General features: G+C 43.6%; 1 protein-coding gene across 6 annotated transcripts in view; it reads left to right on the top strand.

Annotated features, from left to right (window-relative positions):
- Positions 1-17,216, top strand: part of plxnb1b (plexin b1b) — a 243,306-nt gene extending 226,090 nt beyond the window's left edge. For all 6 annotated transcript variants that reach the window (XM_080181723.1, XM_080181719.1, XM_080181721.1 and 3 more), the window contains 7 exons: positions 922-1,088; positions 1,315-1,475; positions 6,479-6,626; positions 9,087-9,151; positions 12,395-12,470; positions 12,684-12,758; positions 15,019-17,216. In XM_080181723.1, coding sequence (XP_080037849.1) covers positions 922-1,088; positions 1,315-1,475; positions 6,479-6,626; positions 9,087-9,151; positions 12,395-12,470; positions 12,684-12,758; positions 15,019-15,123 — 797 coding nt within the window. In that variant the 3' untranslated portion in view covers positions 15,124-17,216. The remainder of the gene's footprint in view (positions 1-921; positions 1,089-1,314; positions 1,476-6,478; positions 6,627-9,086; positions 9,152-12,394; positions 12,471-12,683; positions 12,759-15,018) is intronic.
- The last annotated feature ends 5,292 nt before the right edge of the window (positions 17,217-22,508 follow it).

Below are 22,508 nucleotides of genomic sequence, written 5' to 3'. Positions count from 1 at the left end.
AAACCATTCTGATCCCAAAACTTTCCACAAGAATTATCAAATGAAGTTTGAATTCAAGGATCCGTAGTAAACCTGAAATCTTGAACAGTGTACCAGTAAAGTAAGTAAAGCCCCAGGTGACCATAGGCTGCTTTCCCCCTTTCGAGAGAGAGAGAGAACTGACTGGCGGTGATTTTATTCTGAGGATCTCGCACCTCAGATGAGGGGCAAGGTTGGGAAGCCTTTGTGTATAACCTCAGTCCGTACAGGAATTAAACCTGCGCCGTTGGCATCGCTCTGCATCACTAACCAGCTGTCCAGCCAACTGAGCAAAACCGACCCCTGCTGTGTCATTATCAGCGCTGTATACTGTATCCGTGTCAGCGCTGTATACTCTGCATCCGTATCTTGGCAGTGACCGATTCATATTACAGTTGAAACTAGTCTGGATTAATAAAGAAGAAAATAGCCTGCTAGATGCTGCAGAAGACTCTAGGCTTTAAATTATTTTGCTTAAATTCATATACATTCCACATTTTAAAAAAAAGCTTCTCAGTTTACCCTTAACAAGAATCATAGAAACCCTACAGTGCAGAAAGAGGCCATTTGGCCCATTGAGTCTGCACCAAGCACAATCCCACCCAGGCCTTACCCCCATATCCCTACGCATTTATTCGCTAATCCCTCTAACCTATGCATCTCAGGACACGAAGTGGCAATTTTAGCATGGCCAATCGAACTAACCCGCACATCTTTGGACTCTTGAAAGTATCTTGTCTGCAATATTTTTAAATTTGCTATTTATCTGTTTTGCATGTGTCTCCTCCTCTTCCACACGCCCACGGCCCTCCCTCCCTCCACACATCCCTCCCTCCCCTCTGATGCACCCCTCCCCTCTGATACACCCCCTCCTTCCACTCACACACCCCCCGCCCATTGCAGAGACGCCGATGTTGGAGGACGCAGATGAAGGAGGGATCAAGGTCTGGCACCTGGTCAAAGCCAGCGAGGAGCCGGAACTTCCCAAGCACAGAAGGGGCAGCTTGCGGGAACGCGAACGAGCGAAAGCCATCCCCGAGATCTACCTAACCCGACTGCTTTCAATGAAGGTAGGAGCCAGAGTTTAAGAAGCCAAGGACAAGGGAAAAGACTGGCAGTAATGTTGCTATGTCTAGCCCACGTTTCTGACTGAGAGAGCAGAACATGCCTGGGGTTTCTCTGCTGTTATAACCCACTGCACTCATTTCCTGATTGCTAAGGGTAATGTTGGCGTGGCTGTGACTGGTGTTGTTATACTGGAGGCGATTTTTGATTCTCATATCTTGCACCTTTCAGGGCACCCTGCAGAAGTTTGTTGATGATCTGTTCCAGGTGATCCTCAGCACGAGTCGGCCTGTTCCCCTGGCGGTCAAATACTTCTTTGATCTGCTGGATGAACAGGCAGTGCACCATGGGATTACTGACACAGAAACTATTCACATCTGGAAAACAAACAGGTAATTGAGGCAGTGAGGTAAGCGGCTGGGTGCGTTTCTGTGTGTCTGTGGCTACGTCATGTTGTGTCTGTCCTGACTAGTGTGTTTATAGCATCTTTCAAAGTCAGCAAAATACCCCAAGGCACTTCAGAGATCCAGAATCAGACACACATTGTCAGCAAGTGGAGTGCGTGATTAGAGAGAATCATAGAATCCTTGCAGTGCAGAAGGAGACCATTCAGCCCATCGAGTCTGCACCGATCACAATTCTGCCCAGGCTCTATCCCCACAGCCCCATGCATTTACCCTGACACTATGGAGCAATTTAGCACAGCCAATCCACCTAACCTACATACCTTTTGGACTGTGGGAGGAAATTGGAGTACACGGAAGAAACCCACGCTGACAGAGACCCAAGCCAGGAGCTAGGATTTCAGCAGCTTCTTTAAGGAAGAGAGGCCAAGAGATCCGGAGAGGCGATTCCAGCTCAGCTGAAGATACAGCCATCACTGTTTCAATGCTGGAAATTGGGGGATGCACAATGGGCCTGAATCGGGGAACACAGAGTATGTGGATGGTTCTACAGCTGGAGGAAGGTACAGAGGTGGAGAGAGCAAGGCCAATGTTGCCTCTAAACCACATGGTCACGCAAACATTTAAACAGGTATCTCACTTCAGTAAATCACCCACACTCTTTTAAAACAAAATATTGGGAAAAGCCACAGAGAGATTGAAAAACAGGGATGAGAATTTTCAAGTTGAAGGGTTGGCGAATTGGGAGCAACAGGAAGGGCCTGGGCAGGGATTGTGGTCGGTGTAGATTCGATGGGCTGAATGGCCCCCTTCTGCACTGTAGAAGTGCTGTGAAACTTTGTGTGGTTGGGAACTGAGGTTGGCAGTGAGGTGATCGGCCCGGGGAGCAGTAGAAGATTTGAATCTGGAGACAACAAAGTGTGGATCACGGTGTACACTCCTGAGAAATGGAGCAAAATCAACTGTTATTTTCCCACTCTTTCTAACTCACTCCCTCACAGCTGTTTCCCTCTGCTGCATCTTCTTGCTCTCTCCCACTCGCTCGCCCTTCTTCTCTCTTGCTCTTTCCGATCTAATTGTTGATCCAGGCAACGTCCTGATCAAAACAAGTGAAGCTCATGGATTTGAGTGCCTGTTCCATTAAAGTCATGCAGCACTGGAGCAGCAACCCAGAAGGAGAAGTTCCATAGAATCCCTACAGTATGTAAGGAGGCCATTTGGCCCATCGAGCCTGTTCCACTTGGGTCCTTGTCCTGTAACCCCACGTTTGCCCTGCTAATCCCCCGACACTAGGGTCAATTTAGCACAGCCAATCAACCTAACCCGCACATCTTTGGACTGTGGGAGGAAACCGGAGCTTCCGGAGGAAACCCATGCAGACACGAGGAGAAAGTGCAAATATCATACAGACAGTGACCCGAGGACAGAATCGAACCTGGGACCCTGGCGCTGTGAGGCAGCAGTGCTAACCACTGTGCCATTCTGCCATTTCGCTTAGTGAAATTGGTCATTCATGATGAGCATCGAGGAAAAATATACAACACAATTAGTTTGTTAATTCCAGAAAGGCGGGGTGAGTATGTCAGCCTCCCCTTGCTCAATCTGACCTTAATGTGGCTCTAGCCGAAATTGCACAGTTGATACTAAATGTCCTTTTGATGTGATCCAGTAAGTCAGTAGATTGTACTCAGGGCAAATATGGGGAGGGGCGAGTACAGTAAACCTCCTGGGAATTGTCTTTTTTTCTTGAATTGCCAGTCTTGCAGTCCGTGAGCTGAGACCCACAGTTGTGTGGCAGTCATTATAGTTTTGAGACACTATCGTGACATTCCCATTATTGCACACATGTTCCAACCCGCCCCCCTCTGTGCTAAGAAAGAGCTGGATCAAACTGTTTAAGGCAGGTTTTACTTTGCTCTGTTTTGAATTCTAATTGAATTTTAATTCACAAAATACTGGAATGGCTTTAGATTTCCATATTGCTTTATTTTCGAACATAAAGCAATTCTGATAGGAAACCGTGTGGAACAATGTTTTAAAACACTGTCCTCTTAAACCTGGCCTTGAACTTTCACTCCCAATTGAGAAGGTGAAGTTTGGGTCTGATCTTTCAGTATAGGGAGCAGTGATGCGCTGAGTTGCTGGTGCTTGTTGGGGACATCCTTACAGGCATTGAAATTGCTTAGGAAATTTAAACTTCCAGTGGACTGATATTGCACTCCTGGGAACCCTCATCATTTGTCTCCCAACTCTGACTTCAGTGCTGCGCTTGATACACCCTACTTACCCAGATACTTATCATACATTGCTCTGCTGTTTAATCTCTGGTGTAACTCAGTGATTAACAGTGTAACTCAAACCAACACTTCCCACACACAACCCAAACTGACAATTTCCGCTGCCTCAGCAAAACAGCCAACTTTAATTAAGGACCTCAATCACCTCAGACATTCTCTCTTCCACCTTCTTCCATCAGGAAAAAGATACAAAAATCTGAGGTCATGTACCAACCAACTCAAGAACACCTTCTTCCCTGCTGCTGTCAGACTTTTGAATGGACCTAGCTTGCCTTAAGTCGATTTTTTTCTACACCTTAGCTATGACTGTAACACTACATTCTGTACTCTCTTCTTTCCTTCTCTATGAGTGGTATGCTTTGTCTGTATGGCATGCAAGAAACAATACTTTTCAGTGTGTACTAATACATGTGACAATAATAAATCGAATCCTGTACGTTCCCAACTCTTGCCCTGACCCAACCTGACCCCTGTCTGATATGACTCCACCCTCCCCGGGATAGCAAGTTCCAGATGGAAGAACAGAAAATGGTAAGAGGACAGAAATTTTTGCAGTCAGCGGCAATCGTCCCAGAATCTCCCCTGACAAGGGAATCTAGGTTGATAAGTCTGTTTGGCCACAAACCAACTCCCAGCGGATTAAGATCTACAACAAGAAAATATTTGGATATTGCTAACCTTTCCCTCTGTGAAGGGAGCTCAGTTGCAAATGAAACGACTGGCACTAATAAAGGGGCGGTTTCACTGTGATTTCTTTTCCCCTGCATCTAATCTTTAGCCTGGGGCACAATAAGCTTTGCCTTTAGCTGTGTTCAACTTCACTGCATTTCTATTATCATATTTCCCTTCACTTCTATTCCTATATATTTGATATGTAAATGCTTACATGGTCACGTACGTGTGCTGTATGTAAATGTGCAGTGTGGTATTTACCTGCTTCTGGCATTGGATTACCAAGCGCTGAAAATGGCCTGACCTGTGCTCTGTTCCTCAAAAGCTGCAACGTACAATTATACAGCGCAGAACACAATTCCCTCCGTCAGCAAGTTGCTTAAGACTCTGTCTTTTCTGTTACGTATGAAGGGTGGTGCAGAGATTTGGTGGCCAAGTTTTGGACGGAGGAAGGGTACTGGGAGTAACAACACAATCTAGGATTCAACAGAAATGATCACGTTTACTTTGTACGATGTACTGCGATGAGCAAGTCTCCATCTGGTGATGTGTTTCCATGGCAACGTGACACATGTAATCCGAAGCTGCTTCCCAATAGTTTCAACATCATCATGCCTGGAACGGAAGTTAAACATGAGGAGAGATTTGAGAGATTTCCAATGTTGCGGAGAGAGGAGAATGAGTAGAAGCTTGATAGCATTCATAGGACCATATCATAGAATCCCTACGGTGCAGAAGGAGGCCATTCAAGTCAATCCCATCCAGGCCCTATTCCCGTTATGTCACATATTTACCCTGCTAATCCCCCTGGCGCTAGGGTCGATTTAGCAAGGCCAATCAACCTAACCTGTACATCCTTGGCGTGTAGGAGCACCCGGAGGAAACCCTGGGAGAAAGTTCAAACTCCACACAGACAGTGACCCGAGGCCGGAATCGAACCCAGGTCCCTGGCACTGTGAGGCAGCAGTGCTAACCACCGTGCAACGGTGCTGCCCTCGTGCGAAAAGGACAGCGTGGATAAGTAGAAAGAAAGAACATAGAATCATAGAATACTTACAGCGCAGAAGGAGGCCATTTGGCCCTACGAGTCTGCACCAATTCTCTGACAGTGCACCACGCCCAGGCCCTATCCCTGAAACTTTATCTCACTAATCCTCCCCAACTACACACCTTGGGATATAAGGGGCAATTTTTACCGTGGCCAATCCACCTAGCCTGCACATCTTTGGACTTCAAGAGGAAACCGGAGCACCCGGAGGAAACCCACACAGACAGAACATGCAAACTCCACCCAGACGGTGACCTGAGGCTGGAATTGAACCTGGGTCCCTGGTGCTGTGAGGCACCGTGCCATCCTTTGACCAGTCACTAAAAATATTTAGTAAATCCAACGGGGTATTTAAACAGTCTGCATTTGCAACATCTCAAGATTGATCAAGTGACCATGAATAGTCCTTTCACTGTTAGAGACATATTTGAAATGTTGCATGTTATTAAGATCATAGAACCCTACAGTGCAGAAACAGGCCCTTCGGCCCATCGAGTCTGCACTGACCACAATCCCACCCAGGCCCTATCCCCACACATTTACCCGCTAACCCCTCTAATCTACACATCCCAGGACACTAAGGGGCAATTTTAGCATGGCCAATCAACCTAACCCGCACATCTTTGGAAGCAAACCGGAGCACCCGGAGGAAACCCACGCAGACATGAGGAGAATGTGCAAACTCCGCGCAGACAGTGACCAGAAACGGGAATCGAACCCAGGCCCCTGGAGCTGTGAAGCAGCAGTGCTAACCACTGTGCTACCGTGCCGCCCTCCTGAGTAAGGACTCCTGACTTTCAACAATTAAGCGTTAGAATATCGGAAGAGGAGGAATCCAGGATGTGGGGTTCAAGTCAGTTTGGCTTATTTGATAACTTAATGATTAGCTTGTTAAATTTGGTAAAGAGTGGAATGTGTAGACAGAAAGTTACTTGGAGATATAAAATTAGATTTTTGTTTCTTTTTCCCCCCAGTCTGCCTCTTCGTTTCTGGATAAACATTATTAAAAATCCTCACTTCACCTTTGACGTCCAGGTATCAGATAACGTCGACGCCATGCTATCCGTCATTGCTCAGACTTTCATGGATTCCTGTACTATCGCAGAACACAAGCTGGGCCGGGTAAGTGTATTCAATGGGGAAGCAAGGCCCGGGAGGAAACCGGGGCAACAACTTAGGCTGGCAACAGTAAACGTATCAAAAAGGAAGTCTTGTGTTTATATACAGCACCTTTCACAACTTCAGGATGTCCCAAAGCGCTTAAAAAAAAAGCAGTTCAACTAAGTTGTTTATTTTTAAAGGAAGCAATACAGGAAATGTAGCAGCCAGTTTCTGCAGAGCAAGCTCCCACAAAGCAGTGACGTGATAATGTACAGAGAATCTAAAAAGTAAAGTAAAAGGTTTGTTTATTGGTCACCAGTAGGCTTACATTCACACTGCGATGAAGTTGCTGTGAAAATCCCCTAGTCGCCACACTCCAGCACCTGTTCGGGTACACTGAAGGAGAATTTAGTATGGCCAATGCACCTAACCAGTACGTCTTTCAGACTGTGGGAGGAAACTGGAGCATCTGAAGGAAACCCACGCAGACACAGAGAGGACGTGCAAATTCTGTACAGACAGTGACCCAAGCCAGGAATCGAACCCGGGTCCCTGCCACTGTGAGGCAGCAGCACTGACCACGGTGCAACCGTGTCCCCGCCCCCCCCTCCCAAAACAGAGGGATAAAGATTAACCAGGAGAGTGCCTTGCTCTTATTTTAAATGATGCAAAACGACAGGAGGGGCTTTGGTTTTAATGTGTCAACATCTCAACCAAAAGACAATGGACCCTCCTCCCCCACCACCTCCTCCCCTCTTCCCTCCAACCTGCCCACCCCCCAAACCTCTCCCCACAGCATGTTTTCTGGCAGCAGAAGTAGCTGCTGGCAGGAGGCCTGTACTGTTTTGCGTGGCTCGTCCATCTCTGCCATCAGGGAACCCACCACGAGGATCACCTTTGGCAGGACCAGAAGATCTTGCCGATGGAAAAGGCTGGAAAATCCACGCCCAACATCTTCAACAGTGCAGCACCCCCTCGGTACTGCACTGCTGTTTTGGCCTAAATTTTGTACTCTGGTCTCTGTACTCACAAGCTTTAGACTCCTACTGTGCTACAATTTATTTCTATTTACCATTACTGTCATGAGTAAGCTTACATTAACACTAGAATGAAGTTACTGTGGAAATCCTATAGTCTCCATATTGTGGCGCCTGTTCAGGGACGTCGAGGGAGAATTTAGCATGGCCAATGTATCCAACCAGCACATTTTTTGGACTGTGGGAGGAAACCGGATCACCCAGAGGAAACCCACGCAGATCGTGGGAAAATGTGCAGACTCCGCACAGACAGAGACGCAAGCTGGGGATTGAACCTGGCTCCCTGGCACTGTGAGGCAGTAGTGCTAACCACTGTGCCACCGTGCTGCCCAACTGGTGATGCTTGAGGCTGTGGGATACTTGGACCCATGGGTACGCTTGTGATTCAATTCACATCTTAAAGTCAGACATTCTGTCCTTATTGTTATATCTCCATTGGGAATCCAGTATGACACTGGATTTATCATGCAAAGAATTTTGTATGGCCATTAGTGATACTGGAATGTGACGTTGAATGGTCTAGTTGGACCAATGAGCAGCGCAGGCTTGGAGGGCCGAAGGGCCCGTTTCCTGTGCTGTATTGTTCTTTGTTCTTTGGTGTATTTAAAAAGTGACAGCATAGTTCCCATTATAAGTAGCAGCATTGACATTTAAAATGTTAAAGTAAGAAAATGTGCGTGATTGTTAAGTTTGTAATCTAGAAATCGGTTTTCTTTCTTTTTGTGCACCATCTCTTCACCTGCAACTTCCTATTTAAAGGGGTGCGGGGGGGGTGGTGAAGAGTGAGCAATTTCCTTGGGTTTTGGCAGTGTCGCAGTGAAGAATCCTGCAACCAGATGGCTCATCCTTCAGCTGTTCACGTGGGAACTATTGTTGGGCAACAACTTAGCTTAATGGAGCTGGTTAAGACTCTCTTGCCGTGGCATTGTTCCTTGCATGGACAAGCAGAAGCTTCTGCGGCCAATTTTATAGGCTCAATTTTGAATGAAATAAAGCAGGAAGAGTAATCAACATTGGAGAGGTCGACATTTCTGTTTGAAACCCGGGCTGGGATTCTCTGACCTCGCCCACATCTGGAATTCTCCAGTCCTGCTGCAGTGTTATGCAAAATTTTCCATTCTTGCTGCGGCGGTGGGGCATATGAGACTGGAGATTTCCGGCCCCTATATTTGAGACCATTTGTCAGCACCAAACTCAACAGTCTTTTCAACTGACTCCCCAATAGCTTGCATTAGTGACCCATGTTTTACCCTAATGTTGTCGTGTTATTCTGTTGAGTCAACACAGAGCTCCAAAAGATTCAACTTGTACAGGCCACCCATCCCCTCTCCCTTTTCACCTCTAAAGCATGCACTGAGATTTGATCAGAATGGAATTTGTCATGAGGATGCCTGTTGTTGCTTCAGGTTCAATTGATGTGACTCTGTTGAATTTTTAATTCCAGGATTCTCCAATTAATAAATTGCTGTATGCCAGGGACATCCCTCGATATAAACAGATGGTGGAGAGGTAAGAATCCTGGCATGTCCATTTTTCTCTCGCTTTGCCTTGTGGGTTATGCACTGGTGTCCAGGAAATGTCGAGAAAATTGAAGTTGTCAGTTTGTTGGCCTGGAATTATTTTGGGGAAGCCAACTTTCTTCAAACATTTTACGAGTCAGGTTTTGAAGCCATTTCTTCAATGCTGCTCCCTTTGACCTTCTCTTCCCACAGCACCCTTGGTGGAAAGGGTACTCTTGGTATAAATAATACTTCAGCAACGCATGTCTTACCAGCCTGACTGTAAGTATCTATAATTTCACCCAGTGCCATTGTCCTGTTGAGAGGATCTTTGTGTCACAGCAGTAAACAATTCTCCAGTTAGCTAAAGAAACACTCAGCAAGCAATTGCTGTTGTCATATAAAACCTTGAGCTGCTGTTGATCCCTGTCCTCCAAGACACTGGGACATGCGACAGTCATTATCACTGCTTGCTCAGGTCATGAATATTTATTCCTCTGCTATTGATGCTTCCTCCTCCCTTACATCAGCACATCTTTTCAACTGATTTCCCCAATAGCGACCCATACTTTACCTTAATATTGTCATGTTAGTCTATTAACTCGACACAGATCCAAAATGTTCAGCTTGTTTATCATGTGTAATTTGTACCGGGTTCTCAAACCCATTTATCACCCCTAAAGCATACGTTGAGATTTGGCCGGAATAAGATTTGTTGCCAAGATGTTTACTTCATGAACAATATCAAGAAGCAATTCAGTTATACACCTGCTCCAGTACCTGAACCCAATCTTGATTGTAATTCATTACTGGAAGATTTCAAGATTTCCAGGGAATTTTTTTTATTCATTCGTGGGAAATGGACATTGGCTGGTCAGCATTTACTGCCCAAGGGCAACTGAGAGTCAACCACATTGCTGTAGCTCTGGAATCACATGTAGGCCAGACCAAGTAAGGATGGCAGATTTCCTTACTTCAAGGACCCAGCGAACCAGATGGGTTTTTTCTGACAATCGACAATGGTTTCACGGCCATCAGAAGATTCTTAATTCCAGATATTTTTTATTGAATTCAGATTCCACCATCCACTGTGGCAGGATTTGAACCCAGGTCCCCAGAACATTATTTAAGTTTCTGGGTTAATAGTTCAGCAATAATACCATTAGGCCATCGCCTTCCCTTGCGGATTTGGAAACTTAATTGTTAGTTTTGCACAAGATGCCAGAAACCTGAAATAAAAACAGAAAATACTGGAAAAACTCAGCACATTCTGGCAAAATGTGTAAGGAGAGAAACAAAGTTTCGGGTCCGTAATCTGTGGCCAAAACCTTGATGAAAGGTTACAGGCCTGAAATGTTAGCTCTTGACCCTTGTTACCAGAACCTGCTGAGTATTTCCAGCATTTGTTTTTGTTATAAATTTTGTATACCCACCTATAGATATATAAATGCCAACAATAGGCCCAGGAAGGTAATATGTCCAGCACTCTCCAAATGCGAAATATTCCCAGTTTAGGTGTTATTTGTATTGATTTTATTGACGTGTAACTTTATTAGCTAACTCAAACACTTGGGAAATATAGGTCCCATCCAGCTAAATGTTTTGCAGCTGGCCTGACATGATAAGACGTGATAAAGAATCCTGATTTGAATAATTATTATTATAGAATTCCTACAGCGCAGGAGGCCATTTGTCCCATCGAGTCTGCACCAATTTTCTGACTGCTTATCTTACCCAGGTCCTCTGCCCCTGTCCTATCCCCATAACCCCACACATTTCCCATGGCTAATCCATCTAACCTGCATATCCTTGGACACTAAGGGGCAGTTTAGCGTGGCCAATCCAGCTAAGCTGCATATCTATGTCGGAGGAAACCCATGCAGACATGGTGAGAATGTGCAAACTCTACATGGACGATCATTTGCTTTTATAGAGGTTGAAGAATCTTGTTTGACTCAAATTTCTCATTCAAAAACATTATCTACAAAGTTCCTGGACTGGAAGGGCATCAAAGTGGCATTTCCCAGCTAGACCAGGTGTAATTTGAGTGTGAAATGCCAGTTTTCTGCCAGGTACGCCTGGGAAATTGCTGGGATTAAATGCAGGCAACAGTGAGACTGGCACAGTACGTGTCATAATGGTAATTAATCATTTGACAAATGATTGCTTTTAGGAAGATCAACAACGTATTCAAACTGCAATTCTCCTGATCTGTTCATTTACATTTTTATATCATTGAACGATGTGATGTAAGGAATAACAAGAACTGATTCCTACCTGACAGACTGGTTACCCAAAAATAAAGGAGACCTGAAAGTTTACAAAATTTATCTGGGATAACTTTTAAAACGGTATTTTTTTTTATTCATTCATGGGTCATGGGTGTTGTTGGTAGGCCAGCTTTTATTGCCCATCCTAGTTGCCCTTGAACTTACTAGGGTGCCTCAGAGGGCAGTTGAGAGTCACCCACATTGCTGTTGCTCGGGAGTCACATGTAGACCAGACCAGGTAAGGACGGCAAATTTCCTTCCCTAAAGAACACGAGTGAACCAGATGGGCTTTTCCGACAATCAACAATGGTTTCAAGTCATCAATAGATTCTTAATTCCAGATGATTTTTATTGAATTCAAATTTCATCATCTGCTGTGGTGGGATTTGAACCCCGAGTCTCCATAATATTAACTGAGGTTTAATAGTCTAGTGATAATACCACTAGGCCATCACCTTCCTCACCTTTTCAGGTTTTGCAAATTAATTGTTATCCAGTCTGGTTGTTTGACTTTTCTATTATAAGAAATCACTGCATAATTCACAAGCTAACTATATACATCGCATATACAGCACAGAAACAGGCCATTCAGCCCAGCCAGTCCATGCTGGTTTTATGTTTCACTTGCGCCTTCTCCCATCTTTTCTCATCTGAACTTATCATCAGAGGTAACCCTCTGTTCCCTTCTCCCTTGTAGGCATGTCTAGTTTCCCCTCTTAAATGCATCTGTTTTGCTCACTTTCTGTGGTAGCAAGTTCCATATTCTCACCCCTCTTTAAGTTTCTTCTGAATCTCAGGAAAACAAAGGTAGTTTTAAGGGATTTATGTCTGTATTGGTGAATGTTTGAAATAAGGTACAGCTTTCGGTGGGTTTAATTTCTGTGGAAGAAAGGGTAAAGTTAGATTCATGCTGGACAAAGGCGTTTACATGTGTGGGGGTTTGCTCGGTACTGTCACTGACTGGACTCTGCTATTTCTGACAGGTACTATGCAGACATTCGACAGACCATCTCAGCTAGTGACCAGGAAATGAACTCTGCTTTAGCTGAGCTCTCCAGGGTAAGTACTTGAGAATAGAACAGGCATCTCCAAGAATTGGGCCAATTGGCAGCAACTGCAGGAATGGTTGATTCTTTAGCTTGTCCAGACTAAAGGCTGACTTTGACGTGCAGCATTTTATACACTGTGATGATTCAGGAACTAGTTTTTTTTTTGAGAGGCGAAACCCCCAGTGGTGATTCTCTTTACAGCCAGTGTCCTCTTCTTTTACAGAATTATTCCAGTGACATGAACTCCCTCGTGGCTCTCCACGAACTCTATAAATACATCAACAAGTACTATGACCAGGTATGGAGACCAGGCACAGAAGCAGAAAATGCTGGAAAATCTCAGCAGGTCTGGCAGCATCTGTGGAGAGAGAATAGAGCCAATGTGGCTCTGACCAAGGGTGATCCTGACTCCAAACGTTAGCTCTATTCTCTCTTTGTTTCACATTCCAGCATCAGCAGTGTTTTGCCTTTATTTTGTGGAGACCGGGCAGTTAGGGACAGTCACAATTCTGTGCAGAGACTTAGATCAGGAATGGTGGCTTTTAAAGTGCTCCAAACATTGGGGCCGGAATTCTACAGCCGTTCACGCCAGTGGGATTCTCCAGACCCGCCAGCAACGCACCCCGCCCGTGGGATTTCCCACTGGCATTAGGTGACAGTCCCATTGGAATTCCCATTGACAGTCGCAGCACCTGAGAATCCTGCTGCCAGCAAGTAACATGCCACCTCCAGCCAGCAGGAAACACGGCTGGGAGGCTGGATGTTGCCCTGAATTTCAGCCACTTTGTGATTACGCCCTTGGGGTTAGAATTCCGTTAAAGCAGCAAAAACTGTATTTGAATCCAGAAGGAGGCCATTCAGCCCATTGAGTCTGTACCGGCCACAGTCCCACCCAGGTCCTATTCCTATAACCCCACATAACTACGCTGCTAATCCTCTCACTAGAGTCAATTCAGCATGGCCAATCAACCTAACTTTGGACTATGGGGGGAAACCGGAGCACCTGGAGGAAACCCACGCAGACATGGGAAGAATGTGCAAACTCTATATAGACAGTGACCCAAAGCCAGAATTGAACTTCAGTCCCTGGTGCTGTAAGGCAGCAGTGCTAACCACTATGCCACCACGTATTTAAAAACTTCCTGTTATTCATAGATGAACTGCTTGATGCATGCAGTAAGTCGGGGCATATTCCATTTCTGAATTAGCCAAACAAAAAGAAATCTCACAACACCAGCTTAAAGTCCAACAAGTTTACTTGTAGCAATTGCCCCAAGCTTTCAGAACACGTTCCTTCATCAGGTGGCTGGGAGTTCAGAGCCTTTGAAGTTCATGGAATCCCTGTTCAAGATTATTTAATTGGACAGAGGATTTGATGGGAGAATCTAATGCTTAAATTTCAATACAGGATAAATCAGGCACCCATGGATGAGCCAGCAACACACTTAGGATTTAAAATAAAATAAACCGTGCCAAATTCTAGGAAGGAGAACAAGCGGCCACATCAGAACAGTCTGAAATAGGTGATCTGAGGAAGTTTGCATGGGAGAAGTAAAGATTGGAGATGGTGACATCAATACCTGGGGAGTTTGTCAGAAAGGTTGATGCCTTTGCATTCCAAGGCAAGTATACTGTTAATGGCAGGACCTTGGACAGCACTGATGTACAGAGGGATCTTGGGATTCATGTCCATAGCTCCCTGAAAGTGGCCACACAGGTAGATAGGGTGGTAAAGAAGGTGTGTGAGATGCTTGCCTCTATTGGTCAGGGCATTGAAAACAAAAGTCATGTTGCAGCTTTATAAAACTTTGGTTAGGCTACATTTAGAGTACAACGTTCAATTCTGGTCGCCACATTACAGGAAAGATGTGGAAGGTTTGGAGTGGGTGCAGAAGAGGATTATCAGGGTGCTACCTGGATTAGGGAGTATGCGCTATGAAAAGAGGCTAGACTAACTATGGTTGTTTTCTCTGGAGCTGTAGAGGCTGAGGGGAGACCAGATAGAAACTCTATATAATTATGAGAGGCACAGATATAGGGTTGACAGTCAGAATCTTTTTCCCAGAGTTGAAATGTCTAATACTAGGGGGGAAGCACTTAAAGTGAGAGGAGGAAAGTTCAAAGGAGACGTGAGGGGGCAGTTTTTACACAGAGTGATAGGTGTCTGGAAGGTGCTGGCAAGTGTGGTGGTGAAGGCAGATATGGTAGGGGCATTTAGATAAACACATGAATATGCAAGAACTAGAGGGATATAAACCAAGGGCAGATAGAAGGGATTAGCTTAATTTGGAATCATGTTCGGCACCACATTGTGGGCAGAAGGGACTACACCTGTGCTGTACTGTTCTCTGTTCTACGGCAGAACATGCAGATTAGATGTGGTCTTTGGGTGCTTGACCGAATCAGTGCTCATGTAGGCCAAGCACGTTTTCAAACCAGAGTAGCCATAGCGGGAAGGAAAAAGCTATCTCCTGCATCGTCCTGAATATCTTTGAACTGCCTGAATTTATGTGAAACTGCCAGCTGAATACCTGGTTTCCCTTCTTGTCTTAATTCAGATCATCACAGCACTAGAAGAGGATCCAACCGCACAGAAAATGCAGCTAGGTTACCGGTTACAGCAGATAGCTGCGTCTGTGGAGAACAAGGTCACAGACTTGTGACAGGAGAAACCACTGAGGGATGACCTGGAGGAAGAGTTGAGGCATCTTTGCATAAACGCAAAGGAGTAACAACGAGACACCATGACCAGTGAACAAGCTTGCTGAGTACAGGAGTGCCTTACGGAAACCCGCTTCCTCTGTTAATTTCAGCTGTGGGAATGAAGAAACGTAGACTCCTACGGTGCATCAGGTGTTGCGTAGCAACGAAAAGAGTCGCTTTCCCTTGCTCCCAGGCCATTTCCACCCACACTGGACTGCCGATTGGGAGTGTTCATATTGTAGACTATTAAACAACTTAGCAAACAACACAAAAGATAAAACAAAGTCTAAAGAGTCAGCATATCAAATGGACAAATGATGTTAATATTTTTTCCACAAGAGAGATTTAATTTTTTTTAAACTAATCCTAAAAGAAAGGTATTACTGTCCTATGTTGGAATCTGCAAGATGAGTTTGGGATCTGGCACAGATGTTAGGGCAAAAACATGGAAGTGTCCGGACGCTAAAATGGTGTTGGGTCATGTTAATTTGGTAAATATAGGATTGCCAGCAGCACACACTGCGTGATGGGAATTATCTGTTATTCCTGAGCAGGAGACCAAGAATTCGAGTCCTTAGAAGGCCCTGTTGTTGGGGAAGTAGGAGTGTCATCTGCCACTCTGTTGAAGTCTGAAAAGCTTTGGGAGGGAATTAAGAATTAATTTTGGAACCATCATCCCTATAAATGGACTAGTCTCATTTTCCATAGCCAGTTTGAATGTTTCATGCCCGTGAGATATCGTAATATCTTGCAACAGACCACTCATGTCTGTTTCTCGATACAATCCCTTGTCCTTTGGTCACCCAATGATGGTTATGAGCTCTTTGAAAAAGAAGGAGATTCTTATCTTGATATCCCATTTTACTGCCCTGCTAATTGTCCCATCTAGAAAAAAAGTTGATTGATGTTTTTTGGTTGCACTCACCAGTGCTGTCCAAATTCCCTGAAACAGAGCGAGATGATCAAACACGTAACGTTTTTCAGCTAAGTGTGATGAAAAGCCCGTGAGAGTTTGAGATCCCAAAAGTAAATAGCCTTTGGGATTACTGAGTATCCTTGAGGCTGGCTCATTTCTGTTTGGTTAATACTTGGGTGCTTGGAATCTTTTCAAAGTACAGAAACCATTTTTTTTTAATTAAGTAATTTTTTTCAAATTCCCTGTCATGTAAAATTTAATCAAGATAAGTTCCTGACCCAGAACAATCTTTCACAGTTTATTCAGACTTTCCTGTTACTGCTGTTGCTGCTGTTACGTTTTGATTAAGTGAAACTCTTTTTATTGTCCATCGTGACCCGTTGTATACTTGCAAAGGGTCTGTTATTTTTAATAAAGGAGCGAATAACTGTAATGTCCATCATTTGAAGAGACTGATACCCTCCTGTCAGATCCCGTTGTCTGTTAACTACTTGTAAAGTGTTTTTTTTTGAAAAGCTCAGTTTTAATTAAGAAAAAGTGTGATTCCTTTTGGGCTCCAAAATTATACTACAGGCGAGGTTCAGTATTTGATAGGGCATGCAAAGGATTTGCTAGTCTTATAGGGAGGGCAAGGGGTGGGACAGGATGGGTTGGTCATGGGCTTCAGGTCAAGTTTTAAATATTGGTCGGTTCCCCCGTAACAATGGAAATCAGTTTCTGTTACTTTGTTTTGAGGTAGGCTTGATTATGTCTTTTAATTTATTATAATGTCAGAAATAGTATGCTTGCACATCCAGTATTTTAACAGCAGTGTTAACCCTCTAGAGGGACACAAAGACTTCCAAAGCAAGGTCTTCTAGTGTGTGAAGAAGATAGACTCAAAGCAGAGTAGCAGATGTTTTCAAATGTCATTCCCTTGAAGTGAAGGACCCGCAATCGTTCCTCCATATTGGGGTATGTGCAGTAAGAATCTTTTATGGTACAATCTGTGAGACAGGACATCAGTTTAGATCGTGGAATTCAGATTTGTATTTAAATCTAATTTTTTTGATATCATCTCAATTCACATAAATATTAGAAGATGTTTGGTACAATTGTCAGATCCACAATAAAACTTTATACAAATTTTTGTCACAACTACTTAGAAATGTCTCTTATGTCATTTGGGGCCTACATCGTTAGGATGCAGCCTCCTGCCTCAACATGGCTGCAGTAGTGTTTATATGTCTGAAAAATCTGCCTCACTTCTCGGCCTTTTGACTAGGATCAAGTGTCGGATCGAGCCTGAGATCCGATGCGATACCTATTCGCGTCAGCTTGGATCTGGTATGGCTCTTTTGTCGGGACCATGAATTGGATTCAATTTGAATTGATTTTGGGAGCAAGCAAGGAGATGGATTCAGGGTTTGCCCGGTCCACTCTGCACATTGGCTTTGCACCTCTGAGAAAGGTATAAAATTTAAAAAGGGGAGAAAAATTCATCTCGTTTGGGATATTTTGTTGATAATAATTAATTGCACTGATCGACAATGAGGCAACTCCCATTCTGTTAAAATCTTTTGAAAGGCATCTCGTAAGTCCACTCACAAAAAACCTGGAATAAGGTATTCCATCTCAGAATTTTGGGATGTAAAAGTAATGGGCTTTGAAGACAGTCCAGACACCCTTTTGAGAGTTTTATGGTATAGCACAACAGCACACGGGCTAACTTGTCACTTTTTCCCGGGATGCATTGCTTGAACAGGAGGCAGTGGTGACACCAGCTGATATTTTGGGTAGAATTTTCACGGCATTCTGATGATTGTGTCTGTGACTAAAACCACTGAAATCGCAGCCTTTTCTTTAAAAAGTTCCTTTTTTTAAAAAAACGGTTATAAAATCTGTTTTATTTTTAAACAATAGTTTGTATTTATTTACTTACGAGGCATAGCCTGGTTAAATGCAGATTCTGGTTATGTATGTGTCCTTTTGTGTTCTGTGAAATTCTTGATGATGTTGTGATGGCAAACAAGCACTTAAGTGCCTTCCACAGCACAAAAATGTGAACATGTTGCGGGATCCACAGTACCAACAAGCCAAACTTAGAACAGCAACGAAATGTTGGTGAGCTCCGTACAATGGTTCAGTCAACAAGTTGGGAAATATTGCTAGTGCGCTAAAGTGGTGGTGTACGAAGTTGTAATTCAACCCTTTGTGTGAGAGTGATCTCTATCATATAACACCCTCACCTCGAGTTAGGGAAAGCAAACAGCCTTTCTTAGTTCAAAATTATCAAATGAAATTAGTTTCAATATTTGGGTAATTTTTAAATAAATACCCATCAGGAGATGCCATTTTCACACTCTTGCTGCCAGGTTCACCTGGGTCACTGGGTTCGCCTCGCAAGTTACTGAATCAAGAAGTGAACCCTCATCTATGTTTGCATCAAATTGGAGAGCCTCGATCTTTGTTGCGTAATCTTTCTAAGCATTCATTTCATGGTGGTTGATACACAGATCAGAAATGTCAGTACAAATGATAGGGTGGTGCGGAGGTATAGTGCTTAGCACTGCTGCCTCACAGTGCCAGGGACCTGGGTTCAATTCCTGACTCGGGTCACTGCCTATGTGTAGTTTGCACTTTCTCCCCGTGCCCGCATGGGTTTCCTCGGGTGCTCTGATTTCCTCCCACAATCCAAAGACATGCAGGTTAGGTGGATTGGCCATGTTCAATTGCCTCTTAGTGTCAGGGACTAGCTAGGGTAAATACATGTGGTTACGGGATAGGGCCTGGGTGAGACTGTGGTCGGTGCAGACTCGATAGGCTGACTAGCCTCCTGCACTGTAGGATCTCATGAAATGGGGTATTGTTACACCATCAAGGTGAGTACATATAGGACTTACCCAAATCTCCCTCCATACATCTTTCACCTGTTGTAGGTACTCTTAATTATTGTGGTGAGGAGAACTGTTTCCAGGTACACTGTAATGAGCTAGTTGGAAAAAGGTTACTTGGAAGAAAGCATGTTATTTTCATCCACACTTTTTAAGTACACTTAGGTCTAAACTTCCTAGCCACAACATAGCTGCTATTGTTTTCCTTTCTCTTCTGGGAGATTCTTAAATGTGCTACCAGAATTCCAGAATTGTGCGTCCAGAAATATGATCTCTTGGATTAACCTTTTGTTGCCACTAAAGGGTTGATGTATCAAAAGATGTGCGGGTTCGATTGATTGGCCATGCTAAAATTGCCCCTTAGTGTCCTGAGATGTATAGGTTAGAGGGATTAGTGGGTAAAATATGTAGGGATATGGGGGTAGGACCTGGGTAGGATTGTGGTCAGTGCAGACTCGATGGGCCAAAGGGCCTCTTTCTGCACTGTAGGGTTCTATGATTCTTTGACCTGGTTTATTTAACTTACACACAACCAATGTAAATTTGTAAGTTATCTTTTGGATGACCAGATTTTTACGTACTTACACACCTAGGTAAAGGTTTTAATGGTTTATCAGTGCCACCTATTGTAGCAATGCTGCTGAAAATGTAGATAAATGAGAGCCAAGATTTTTAAACAAATGAAAGAAAGAGGATTATTGTCCTGATGTTTATTCATGTTAGGTTATTTGTTGGAAAGCCAAAATTACAGCTTTGAGATTTCTCTTTAAATAAATCTTACCTTTTATTCTGTTCTCCTTCTCCTCTGTTAGTCCAACTGACAGGAAATTTACTGTGTAAGGAAGTGCACAATCTCATATCTTACTGCTTCATGAGATAAAAGTTTAGAATAGGAATCTTGCATCATTTTTGTTTTATTGATGCCACATGTTTGATTATACATTCCCTGCTACCATATATACACTAGCCCAGACAGAATCCAGTTTTTGTTTACTACTCCAGTGCTGTCATTTTTAAAAAAGAACTTATCCACTGCTGGTCTATAATGATTGTAAACCAATGTCATTATATTAAAATTACACTGTTCTCTAAACTACACTTTTATTGACCTTCAAATTAGAATGTATAAACTTTCCTTTTCTTTCAGTTCTGGGCCTGGATTCTCCAACCTTGTCTGCAGCTGTGATTCTCCAGTCCTGCTGCTGTGGATGGGGTCAGAATTTGCCGACCTCACCCACGACTGGGATTCTCCAATCCCGCTGCTGTGAATGGGGTCAGAATTCGCCGACCTCACCCACGACTGGGATTCTCCAGTCCCGCTGCTGTGAATGGGGCCAGAATTCTCCAACCCGATCCTCAGCTGGGATTCTCCGGTCCCACTGTTGTGAATGGGGCCAGAATTGTCCAACTTCATCCGTGGCTGAGATTCTCCAGTCCCGCTGCTGTAAATGGAGATTTGACCAAACACCAAATTCTCCATTCTTGTCGATGGTGGGACATGCGAGACCAGAGAATTCCAGCCTGGAAAGATTTGGCTGAGTGCCAAATTCTCCAGTCTCACTGGCAGTGGTAGCATGGCTGAGAGACCAGAGAATTCTGGCCCTGGTTCTGTTTTGTAAAGATCTGTTTGATAAAGCGTTCTAGTTAATGAAGTTACAAGATAACACTTGAAAGGAGTTGAAAGTATCCGTTAATCCAACCAACATCCAAAGTTCCTCCTTCTGCACTTAATTGTAATTTCCATCACCCAACCACCCCCATTTGTCCAAACCCTATCTGATGAGCTACTCTCATTTAAAGTTACTTCCTTATTTGTGTCATTTTCACAGTAACTTCATTACAGTGTTACTGTAAGCCTACTTATGACACTAATAAATAAACTGAAATGTTTTATAGGACTGAGGGCATTTTATTTACTTACTTGCTAGGAGAAAACGTTCTCAGGGCTGCATTTTCAGGTGGAATGCAGGATTATTCAGTGCATCAGTTTAAGAAGAACACTTACAAAACAAAGCCTTGCTGGCTACAGGAACTGAGAGATACTTTGCAACGCTCACTCAGGTTAGCTAATCAAATGCATTACAGATCTGAGGATTTTGGATGTTTTCTTTTATTCCTGTGTAATTTGGAGGTAAATAGTTGCAGGAAAGATTTATCAATTGGAAGAACTGATGGAACCTAACTTCCTAGAAACAACTTTGGTTAAGTTAAATAGAGTATGACCTTGCGGTTTCTGACTTGGCAGAGTGTGTAACACCTTAACAGAATAGCAGGAGTGTGAAATCCGAAAATAGGATTTGAGCGTAGTCGCTAAAATATTTTCTGTTCTGCAGAATTTGAAGCTAATTGGCTACTCGAAGACTGAGAGTAAATTTTTAAAATGTTGTTGCTTAAACCATTAGTAAAATGAATTGTCTTTAACTTGAAAAAAAATATACTTCACAGTACAGTGGCTTTGAACTTCTGTAACGCCCATTGGCTCAATAATGATTTTAGTTACATTGAGGTTGTTCTGGACACTCTCGCTCTTTGGGCTGAATTATGGTTCTGCACCAGATGGAATGGAATTGTAAAGATGACCAATTTTTTTCTGAATGTAGAAATATGCCACAAAACTTGAATATTGGCAGTTTTTGCAGAATTAAGACATTGAGGCATATTCTCAAGCCATTCCACTGACGCGAATGTCTCTTCTATATTTGTACTTTCTGCAATAATGCCAATGGAATGGCACGGAACCTTCTTAACCGCTCCTTGTGTTTGTTTAATGACTTTTCAGGGCAGCATTTCCGAAGAGGCTGAGTGACTAACCATTAGCACTTGATGTATGATGTGAAAGTATTTGTGTGGTGCTTTTTCACATGAGATGGCCGTCCAAAGCACTTAACAGTCAATGAGGTACTTTTGACACGTGGTGACCATTGTTATAATGCCATCCAGCGTACATTTTGTGACCAGGATTCATTTCAGTTTGGAACCGGTAACCTTTATAGCCATGTTGATGCTTTGGAAATGGTTCAGGAAACAGAGCCTCCATGTCAGGGGTGGGCAGCGTCTAGAACTTGCCTGTTAAACTACATGGCAATGAAGCCACTTGAGCAGGCTGTAGGGAGTCAAAAATAGGGTCTACTACATATAGGAATTAGGGCTTCTCGGTCAGAGCTCTGGCTTTGGAGTCAGATCTGATAGTATGGGCATTGGAACCTGTAGATCATGACTGAATTCTTCAATAATCTGTATTTCTGAACATTGTGACTATTGGATCCTTTGCACTGGAGTTGTGGGGTATCATTTTGATAATTCTCCCCATCCAGGGGAAAAAAAATGCTCTGTCCATTTTGTCTTGCTTCCTCACCAGTGCAGTATCTGCACAAATACTTTGCTGGTATTTGCATCTGTCTATCACCACTTGATCTCTGCTGGAAATCTTGGTTGCTGAATCGCACTGACTTGCAGTTGTATATAATAACAGTAATGTATTTATATACTGAAGGAAATTAAAATGAAATGTTTTACCGTCTAGTGTAAGATAATGTGTAGAGCTGGCTCTGCAATG

This window comes from Carcharhinus amblyrhynchos, chromosome 3, assembly GCF_965287045.1.
Source record: "Carcharhinus amblyrhynchos chromosome 3, sCarAmb.v2.hapA, whole genome shotgun sequence".
Taxonomy (NCBI): domain Eukaryota; kingdom Metazoa; phylum Chordata; class Chondrichthyes; order Carcharhiniformes; family Carcharhinidae; genus Carcharhinus; species Carcharhinus amblyrhynchos.
The sequence above is the reverse complement of the archived record's forward strand: the minus strand, read 5'-3'. Positions and strand labels throughout refer to the sequence as shown.